The sequence below is a fragment of the Microchirus variegatus genome (assembly GCF_963457635.1).
Source record: "Microchirus variegatus genome assembly, chromosome: 2".
Taxonomy (NCBI): Eukaryota; Metazoa; Chordata; class Actinopteri; order Pleuronectiformes; family Soleidae; genus Microchirus; species Microchirus variegatus.
In genome coordinates this window covers 33,973,753-33,984,794 of record NC_139803.1, presented here as the reverse complement: position 1 = coordinate 33,984,794, position 11,042 = coordinate 33,973,753, and the positions used below count along the sequence as shown (strand labels likewise).

Genomic DNA, 11,042 nt, shown 5'->3' with positions numbered 1-11,042 from the left:
AACATTTAAAAAGGCTTCTACTGGGAGAGCAAGCTCAATCTGTCACAGACACCGACCTGCGTCCTAGTCAGGAACGAAAGCCGCTCACATCTAGAACTCTTTAAATTTACCCTTTGAAAATAAATTAGATCTTCTCCGTACACAAATAAATATGCAATCTTCTCTCTCAAAACATAGGAATGAATCGTTACCACAGAGCTAAAAATGCTACACCGAATACATCACTCCGCAAGCTCATAAGTGAAGAATATAGGTGACAAACTTTTGTTGGCATCTGTCGGGGAGCAAAACAACTCACCCCCCGACATCATAAATGCAAATATACAGTCAGCTGCACCCAGGGCAAAACAGATTCCTCAGCATTGGCACAACAATAATCCCCTCAATGCTCGGGGGTCTGTTGGACGTCTTCTTCACATAGAAACAAAGACAAACTGGACTGTGCTTTGTTTGGAGGCAGCGTTTCTGTTCCACAGTGTGAGAACCACCGCAATATTGTGCCAAATTCACCAAAAAAAACATCACTAAAAACGTGTCAATTATGGTCATGTCAAATCATGGAATATTCCTCAAATATGCTTTCTCAATGAGATTTACATCTGTGTGGTAAATATATATATATATCTGGAGGCAGTGGCCGGCGAGCTCAGCTTGAAAATAAAGACCGAGGGGAAACAGCTGTCTCCAGTGTTTGTGCTGAGCTTCGCTCCAGGCGCTCCATCTATATTTACAATACAGATGTAAAAGAAAATATATATATATTATTGTATGCATTTCACATTCACCAAAACTACTACTTCTCTGCTGAACTTACACACACACACAGAGAGAGAAATCGAATCAATCAAACTTGAAATCTTCCTCGACGACGGATCGCTGACACTTATGTGTCTGATATCTACAGGCAGGTCGTCACATTAATCACCTTTAACATCAACCTTTCTCAATCTCTCTCTCACGCTATATATAGATATATATCTCAAATGTCACATTTCTAACAGCGTTTTTATACAGCAGAGTACATTCCAGGTTCTTCCTCGCAGCTGCTAAAACACCAGAGAGCCGTTATGTGATAAAGCCCAATTACACTCGCTATAATAACTCTTACACAACACTCACTGTATGTCAGACATCACTCCTACTGAACTAAATGTGTGCGTGTGGCAATGTTTTTAAAGGAAAAAAAAGAATAACCTCATGTTTTCTTCATCTTAGACTTCCAGTTCCTCTCAGACAGAGGCAGCAGGTAGGGTTTTTGTAGCGGACGCCGCTTTTCCACGACACGGTCCCAGCTCGGCTCGACTCTACACGGTTTGGTTGGTTTTCCATTACAATATAGTTCCTTCTCATTGTGGGCGGATTCATCACAGCACTGGCTGCGTGAAACTGCGCGACACACACAAATTAGTGACTTGTGAAGCAGTTGTTTTCCATGTACGGCATCATTAGAATTAGTTCATTAAAAAGATTTGTTTAGAGAATCGTTCAGTACTTCTGCGTCACTGAACTGAAACACAACAGCAGGGCTTGTGATGCGGCTCGTCGTTTGCGATTGAGATTTTAGACATTTCTTTTTCTTAATGTTGTAGATTAACGCACGTTTTCATGATTTTTAGGTCTTTCTTACTGATCTACAGTTCGGCATTGTTCGGTTTGATTCTTGTGTCAGACGCCACGCTCAAGACTCTTCCTGTGATGACACTCGGTGGCCTGCTCAGCTCTCTTGTAACCTCACCAGAGCAGGTACTAAAAGAAGTACCAGGTACTATCACTAATGGAAATGCAAAATAACCGTGCCGTGCCATGTCGATTCAGACCGGGACCATGTACTGGAAAAGCGCCATGAGCAAAGTTGTGTGGGATGTAACCAGAGTAGCATTAGCTCACGTCCCATGTCCCGTCAGCTGCTACTGCAGGTTCTTGAGCAGGCGTCCGTAGCGGAAGTCGTAGACGTGTCGACTGAAAAACACCAGCTCTGGGTTGATGTCGTCGGGCACACAGTGGTGGGTGGGCGTGGCGTTGCTGGCGATGGGCGGCACCACGAGGGAAGCGGCGCTGTCGTGTACGCCTTCCCTACAGCGTTTTAACAAGGCACGGAATCTGGACACGGCACAGAACACAAAGTGGTTTAGCTTAGATCAGTTTACCCAGCGCATTTTAATAAAACAATAAATTGCCTTTTTTTTTTTCTTACCGACAATACTGTGCCAATGTTAGGACATAGCATTTGTCTTCAATACAGGCCACACTGTTCACATCCTGGTGACGGGACGCAAAGACCTCGTTCTGGTGGAAGAGACGCGTGTTAACGTATGTAAATACTTGTAAACAGGAGATGGCTGAATACGCACATATTAGCAGGATTAGTATAACCTGGGGTGATTTTTCCAGACCTTTTTAAACCAGGTAAAAGTTGCTGTAATCTGATTATGGCACATTCTAGTAAAACTTGCTTTACCTTCCCTGTATTTGACGGCCAACGGATTTTCGTTGTAAGAACAGAATCGGAAAACAAGGGTCACAACAAAATAAGCTACGCAAAGTGGAAAAAACTGTTTTCCACAGTCATGTTGTTTCCCAATTTCCACGTCCAGACAACTGATCATTCTCTTCCTTTACTTTTTTATTCCTTTTCAATGATTTTTTGGGGTTTTTTTTTGTAAATAGTAGTCAGGGAAATGGCTCGTTGTGATCCATTTATGTCGAACACAAACCGTTAAGTTAAATAAAAAGATAACAAACTGGCTGACTAGTAGTGCCAAATAATTCCTCCTCAATCTAAAGTACACTACCATTCAAAAGTTTGGGGTAACCTGTACAATTTTGTTGTGTTTTCCATCAAAAGTCACAATTTAATTCATCAAAAAAGTTGCAAAATGAATCGTAAATATAGTCAAGACATTGACAAGATTATAAGTATATAAGTATTATAATAAGTTTGCCCTTTCGTCAAAGAACCAGCAAAACAGTTTTCAGCTGTGCTAACATAATTGCACAAGGGTTTTCAAGGGTTTTCTAATCATCCAATAGTCTTCTAACATGATTACACAATGTACCATTAGAACACTGGAGAGAAATGGGCCTCTATACACCTATGTACATATTCCATTAAAAACCAGACGTTTGCAGCTAGAATAGTCGTTTACCACATTAATAATGAATAGAGTGTGTTTTTCCGATTAATTTAATGTTATATTCATTGAAAAATAAGGACATTTCTAAGTGACCCCAAACTTTTGAACGGTAGTGCACATAAAGGGTTCTACCTGGAAGTTATAGCAGAGACATGAATGTGTAAATGTTACATAGTCTGTCTTTAACTCATAAAGCCATTCTTTTCACAGCCACAGTACGAGCGGATTGGTGTCTCACCTCACAATGAATGCTGGTGCTGCGTCCCCCCTGTGTGTGTTCTGGACGATAGTACCAAAACAAACTCATCATCATCTCTCCTGAGGAAGAGAAAAACACACTTGTTTCACCCTCAGCCCTCGGGGGCAGCAATCAGTGCGAGTAAACACCGTGTTCTACCTGACTCAGGCTCTTCCCACAGAGCTGAAATCTTGGCCACAAAGGGCAGAGACTTCTTCTTAGGTCCAGATTTCAGCAGAACGGCGTCTCTGACCCGAATCAGCTCGCCGTCCCTCTGGACTCCTTCGAAACACTTCCTCAGCACTGGAGCCTCCTCTCCCTGTGAACACAAGCAGCAGGAAACACAAACTGAGAAGCTGTGTGGAGTAAAAAGCTGCAGGATGACATTTGTATTGAGTGGTTCTGTGTCTTAACGGAAACGTGGAGGGGGTTTGAAAAGACAGAAAACCGCAGACCTTCCAAATCCTTTTTAAGGACGAGTTAAATGACACCAGATTTAATTACAAACAGAACAATCACGGCGGCATGAAAAGGCCCCAGCGTGACGTTTTTTTTTCTACATACCACAGAGAAAACCTCCTTCTGAAAGGACACGCCAACTGGCCGCCAGCCGTTGGTGGTTTTTTGGCGGCCCTTCTTCGGCTGATTGGCAACCAGTCGCTCTTTGACACCAGGATAGCCGAGCTTCTGTTTCTTGTCCCTGTTGAGAGTGCAGACAGCTGTGCTGATGCTGCCGCCGCCGCGCGCGCCAGACCTCGACCCACTGGGGGGCTTGGCGCTCTGCGGACTCTCTTTTGCCACCTGCAGCGGAGGCTGCGGTTGGCTGGGGTCGGAGAGCGGCGTCTGGACGCGGGGCACCGACTGAGCGGCTGGAGGCACAGTGGGGACGGGACAGCCAGTGAGGACTCTGGGACCGGGAGAGACGGGGATGGAGGAGGGGCCGTGGTGGTCGCTGAGGGTCGATGAGTAGTCATCTGGGGAAGGAACGAGGAAAGATGATGAAGTAGCATGCACACTTTAGTCCTTTAAAAGGCACTAAACGTGGTGATCAACAACCTTTAAGGTTATGGAATAGAAACATGAACCGCACTCAGCTGCTCTGCTGACGCAGCAGAGAAAAGACACAGAGGCTCAATTAAGGTCAATTATAGCCTTTAACCGAGCACACGCACGCACGCACGCACGCACGCACGCACACACACACACACACACACAATTAATGGTCAATTTAATTCAGTGTAATCTTTTAGCTCTCTGCATTTAAACCTCATCACGAGCCTTTATTTGCTCCATAGAGAATACATCATCATCATTTGTTAACTCATCGAATAAGCTCAAAAATGGCAACAATTATATTAAATTAGAACACTATTCACGAAGCAAACAACACCTTATGAATTATGCAAAACAACAACAGTAAACCACAAAATCAAGATACACAAATTGCAAATAAAATATCTATTTGATCATTCAAAATTATTGTATTTTATTTATTTCAAAATACACCTTTTCCGTCTGGAAATCCGACATAATAATTGTCTAATAAACAACTAATAAGTTACATAATTCGAATTATTTTGTCGGATGTCGACAGGGGAAACTTGGGGAAGGAGTTCCAGGTGGACAGCGACTCCGTGACTACTTCCTGGTCCATTGAGCTGTCGCTCCAAAATTCAGTAGCCAATCAGCAGGCAGCTTCCTAAGGCCCCGCCCATGGCCCATTTTGAGTTTGTGCTTCATTAGGTGCCTGCACCGCAATGCATTTAGGCCTGAACTCTAGTAGAACTAGAGTTCAGGCCTAAATGCATTGCGGAGCAAGCACATCTTATAATCCTTCGCGTTTATTCCGTATATTATTCCTCTTCCGGCCGTTTTTTGCCGCGTAACTTGTCCCGCAGCTTTGAGAAAACCCTGACACAAGTTATATCAAAACGTGCGGTTTGATCGGGAATCGACTGCTATGACTTTTATAAGGGTTTCGCGTAACCATGGCGACAAAAATCGCGAAAAACCCTTAACGAGTTCCACATAGACATGAATGGGAAACGGACTGAACAAGTCGACAAAACCAAGCCCGCTTTGGAGCCTCACAGTGTCGTCATACTTTCACGTAGAAACGTGATTTTTACTTTAAACGGGTCACAAGACTTGGGACTTTTATCACCTAAGTCACGGTTTCGATACATATTACGGTTTTTCCACAATCGCAGTTTAAGTTTTGCAAAAAAAAAATAAGTTTTTAAATTTTATAATGGGTGTGTATTGCGTGCGTGGGCGGTAGCTAGAGTGTACACTGTAGTGAGAATCAGAACATTATTCCCTTAAAATCTCCAAACAAACTCCTCTCCTGCCCACAATTTCCAACTTAAACAGACATTTTTTACATCAAAATGTTGCTATGGTTGTTGGCTAACCCTGTTTGTTGTTTTCATGTTCATACGACTTGCGGTTTTTCTTCAAATCACCTAATTGCGCAGAGAGTTCTGGTCAACGTCCCCATTGACTGCCATGTTAAAAATTTAGATTTGGACTTTTTGAAAAGTCAAGTTCAGGACATTTTAAAACTGTCATTACTCGGTCAATTCTCACCCGTTTCTTACGAAATTAAATGTGGACGCTGCTCAGAGCCTTGTGACGCTCACAAACCAAGAATTTGAACTCTATCATTTACCGTTCATGAGATATGACAACTTTAAAAGGGCCTGTTTTCTCTGTTGTCTGGAGTTTTCGACAGAGACACAGGTGCGTGTGTGCGTGAGGTAAGGAGGAGGAGGGGGAGGGGCTAGGGGGGGCTTGTCAGTCTCCTACTATCTAAATGTACTTCTCCACCACAAACTTTGACACTCAACTCCTCCCACAGTTTTGGGAAAAACCCCACACATCCTATATCAAAATGTGCGGTTTGATCGGGAAAGGTGTGCTATGACTTTTCTAAGTGTTTCGAGTAACCATGGCGACAAAAATCCCCAAAAACTGTGCAACCATTTCCACATACACATACATGAGAAATGGTCAACAACATGATCAGGACCCAGTCCACTTTAGAACCTCACAGTGTCGTAATACTTTAACGTAGAGACCTCAAACTTTATATGTGAGACCAGAGACCCGTCCTGAACATGTCTGCAGAAGGAGACCTCACTACAGGAAGTGGAACACCTAAAACAGGAAGTTAAATATAACGTTGCCATACATTGACCGATCTGCACGAAACATCATATGTGAGACAAGGGACCCGTCCTGAACATGTTTAGGGACACGCCCTTGACCCAACAGGAAGTCGGCCCATTTTAACGGCAAGTGCCCACATATTTACCAGCAAAGGTCCTGCACGCGACGACACATGCCGGAAGCTGCAGGCACCATCGAAATTACGCCGGCGGAATTTTCTAGTTTTTGTTGTTTTGCTTCTTAAAAAGTGTTTTAAAATATTGACACTAATCTAATTCCATATTCACCCACATCCATAAGATAATAGTCACATAATTAGACACATTCAATTTGACCACAGAATAATAATAATAATTTACCACACAAAAATCACAGCAAAGACGGTTAAATCATCTTCTTTCTTTCTTACTCCTTGTACACTTTATTATGACCTTGATTATTGAGCACAGCAGCTTCTTCCTGAGACTATTGACGAATAAAGAGTCTCCGTGTTAAATAACCCACAGTCTGTTATTGATCAGCTGAGAGGTACATCCCTCACCTATAGATCAAAAAACACTAGACATATATATATATATAGAGAGAGAGAGGAGGGTGTATTTAAACGCTGGTCTATATAGTAGGGATTTTCTTTATTTTTTTCTCCTTAAATTTTAGTAAAATTTTAGAAAGTGAATGGGACTGCATATAAATTCCGTTGTACTTTGTATAATGACAAAGACGTGTGACTCTGTGGAGCAGGTATGGATGTGCACTGTGGATATTTAAGATTCAAGACACTGTATTTATCAATAGTCTAAAACGGAAGCTTTGAGATCCTTCCTTTTCATTTTCATTTGACCCTTGTTTTTATAACCTTTCTTCCAATTTTAGCTTACTTATGAATATAAATGTTAATGTTACACACACGTCTATGCTATGAGTGCTTCTTATGCGGGTTGACCTTTTTTCACCAGAAGACCTGAAAATGTAAAGGGGAAAAAACCCTATTAGTAAGGGTTTCTTATGAGATGAGGGTTAATGCTGCTCAAAGCCTCAGCAGAGCCTGACCTGGTTTAGACTGGAGACCACAGAAAAAGAGCGGGAGAGAGAGAGAGAGAGAGAGAGGGGGGGGGAGAGATGCATCTGTTCATGTGTGATAGTTGTTTTGAGGTCACATTCAGGTGTGTTTTTTTTCCACCACACATGCACGGGTGCTCACAAACACACACACACACACACGGCCCTATTTAAATGATCTACAGTGTATGGTCTAAAGCAGAGTTTCAATGTTTCCCTGCTCTAACACAACTGAAACTCAAATAAATGGTGTCTTTACTCGGCTTCTGCAAAGCTCCTTGATGAGCTGACTATTTGAATCAGGTGTGTCTAAAGTACGTGGTGCAAGTGCATTAGGGCGTGTCCAACTCCAATTTTGCTCGTTGCACAGAGTGTATTCTAGGCCCAAATGGGTTGTATTTCGTGTCTGAATTATTCGTAAGTGTGTTTTGGTCATAATATAGTAAATGACTCAAACATTCTCAGTGAGCGTCTCTCCACTCCGTTATTTCTTATCTTGTCAACGTCTTGACTATATTTTCTATTCATTTTGCAACTCTTTCGATGAATAAAAGTGTGACTTTTAATGGAAAACAAAAAAAATTGTATAGGTGAGCCCAAACTTTTGAACAGTAGTGTAAATCGTGAGCTTTAGCTTTTCATCGCACGCGATGTAGTCTGGGCTGGAGGTTTAAAAAATGACTGTAAATATTGTACAATAGACTGCACAGGATAAGACATTGCACCAGACATTCATCCTGAATATATAACTAATGAGGAAAAGAGGCCGAGCGCGTCCCTATTTCTTTAACAAGCAGAGTTTAAATAAGCATGAAAACACTGCACCAAAAACAAATCGTACATTCAGCTCAGCTCGTTACTTTTTTTAGCTGCGTATTCTCCGTCCGTGCTGTTGTATTCAAACAAAGACACAGAGCAGTTTTTGTTTTTGTTACTTCCCACTCAAGTTCCATTAAAAGTAGTAAATGAATTCCAATCATAACAGCTATTCTCGGCACATTGTACAGACCTGGCAGCCACATTAATGTGGAGAGCACATGGAGAATAATCGTATACTCGTGGTGTAGTTATGAACGTTTGTTGCTTATTAGGAAACCCTACTGTCTTTCTGTAAGTGACTCATTATGGGCATAATCACCTGTGAGAACAGTTGTTTTTGTGGCTCTGCAGGGAGCTTTATCATGGTTGAGCACGTACGGCTGATAATGCCACAGTATAAAGGCTTTTTAAACGACACATTTATAACACAAAAAGACTTGATACTGTCATTTACCAGTGTGGGGAAATGTCTCACACAGTTTCATGATTAGAAAACGTAGTGAATGGTCCAATCAGGATAGTTCCAGGTCATTATTTACAGTATTTCCTAATCCCTCTGGAATAGCTCACAATAAGCCGACAGTGGTAGATTACCAAATGATCAAAGTCCAGTTTCCGATCGACTCACCTCTTTTGATGCTGAGGTTACAGTTGGTGCAGTCTGTGGGGTTGAAGGAGCACCCTCCTCTGGTGATAGCTGGAATCACACTGGTGTACGTGGAGTAGCTGTTGATTCTGCAGGTGTCTCCGCAGCACGCCCCCACCGAGGTGCAGCAGTAGACTGGATGGCTAATCCCTGAGGGCTGTGGACCTGCGCTGGGCAGCAGCTTGAGTCTCTTTCCACCCCTCGGGCACAAGGCGGCCCCGGGTGACACGGGAGGGGGAGTGGGGGACGTGTCCGGGTGGCTGAAGTGAACGTAGTACCCCGGGAAACAGGCGTACGTGTGCGGGCTGATGGTGATGGCTGCTGGGTGAGGAGGCTGGAGATGGTGGTGGTGATGGTGGTGATGGTGATGATGGTGGTGGAACACGTCGGACGTCGGCGAGCCGTCCTGCGGCTCCTTGAAGGGCTTGTCCTTCAGGAAGAGGGCCAGCCGGTGACAGTACTCGACGCACCTCTCCTGGGAGCAGCAGTAGCAGGAGGAGGACACCTTGGTCTCCTCCTGCTCCTCTTTGATTGTTTTTAAGGGGAATCCCAGAGCAGAGCCGCAATAGAGAGCATGTCTGAGGCACTCTTGTCCCCCTGTGGATTCTTTCCACTCAGGATCCAAAGCCTCCTTCTTACATAAACTACAGCCTCCCTGGGTGTGAGGCCCCAGTTGTGGTTGGACCACATCCTCTGTACCCTGTTGTCTGTGCTTTAGCTGCTCCTCGTGTTTGGGATGCATTGTTCTTTTGGTCTGCTTTGTTCCTCCGCACAAAGATTTACCGCTAATCTCACCCTGAGTTGTGGCTGCCGTGTCGCCTCCGCGCCCTGGTTTGGGCTCCGACTTCTTTTGCCGCTTGGTTCCGTATTGGGCGCTGGTGAGTTTGAGCAGTGTTGCAGCAGTGAGGCCGGCCTGACGCCGCGGGGTCGGCGTTAATAAACTCAGCCAGTCGATTTCCACTGGCGACCGCTTCTGTTTTTTAGGCTTTTCTTTCAGTGCTGCAGAAACATTTTTGGCTCCACGCTCAGTTTTAGCAGGACCGTGTTTAGCTGGATCTTCCTTAGAGCTCTGCCGTTTCTTGTTGAGATTTGCTGAGGAGGAATTGTCTCTGTAGAGCAACAAGCTGTTGACAGCCTCAGCGTTGAGAGCGGCCATTCTCCGCCTGCGGGGCTCGAGGACGGGCGTGGGTAAGGCGTCAGATCGATTGATTTTTGGTTCCAGTGTTTGCTGATTGGCTGTGGAAGATTTATTTCGTCCCAATTTGGTCTTTCTTTGAAGCTTCTTTTTACCTTTAACACTCTTTTGTTTCCCAGCTTTTGGCGCATACTTGTGTTTACCCAGAACGCCTTTCTCCTCCAGACGCGTGAGCAGGACGCGACAGTCGAGTGCGTCGCCATCTCCCACCGCCAGTATCTTCTTCCGATGCTGGTGTGAATCTTTCTTAACTTTCCTCGTCCTGCTTTTCAGCTCCTTCTGTCTTTCATTCCTCTTTTTTACACCACCACCTTCTACGTTGCTTGCCTTCTCCTTGTGGGGCTTCCTGCATTTTAGTGGCTGGCTCCGCTGGGCTTTCACCATGGTCTCAGATCCACCACTTCCTCTTCATCCACAGGGTCTAATGGCGACGGTGTGTCTCTGCTCAGAGACGGCCTTCAGTCAGCATCGTCATGGATCGTCGCATGGGTCCAGACAAGCTCTGAGGGGATGGGAGACACAGTTCAGACATTGAACCACATTCAAGTAGACATATCATACCCTATTTTATCCAAGTTAACCTAGTTCCCTGGTGTCCTAATGAACATGTCTGTGACATGCTTTGGTCAAAATATCTTAAGGATGAAGCACAGCAGTTCAATCACCCTGACAAAACAGCCCCGTTCAGAAAGCTTGGTCTCTTTAAATGCAAATGAGACACAGGAAACTAGATCAGAGTCACTGAGGCTCCGATAGCTCCAGTTAGCATTTGGAAAAGCC

At 44.1% G+C, this 11,042-nt stretch overlaps 1 protein-coding gene across 1 annotated transcript; it reads right to left on the bottom strand.

Annotated features, from left to right (window-relative positions):
* Positions 1-1,907: 1,907 nt before the first annotated feature.
* On the bottom strand, positions 1,908-10,646 carry bahd1 (bromo adjacent homology domain containing 1; the record flags this gene model as incomplete). Its single annotated transcript, XM_083910659.1, has 6 exons — positions 1,908-2,100; positions 2,195-2,286; positions 3,373-3,452; positions 3,532-3,691; positions 3,937-4,346; positions 9,050-10,646. The coding sequence occupies 6 exons, from the start codon at positions 10,644-10,646 to the stop codon at positions 1,908-1,910; spliced, it is 2,532 nt and encodes an 843-aa protein (XP_083766785.1).
* Positions 10,647-11,042: the final 396 nt, after the last annotated feature.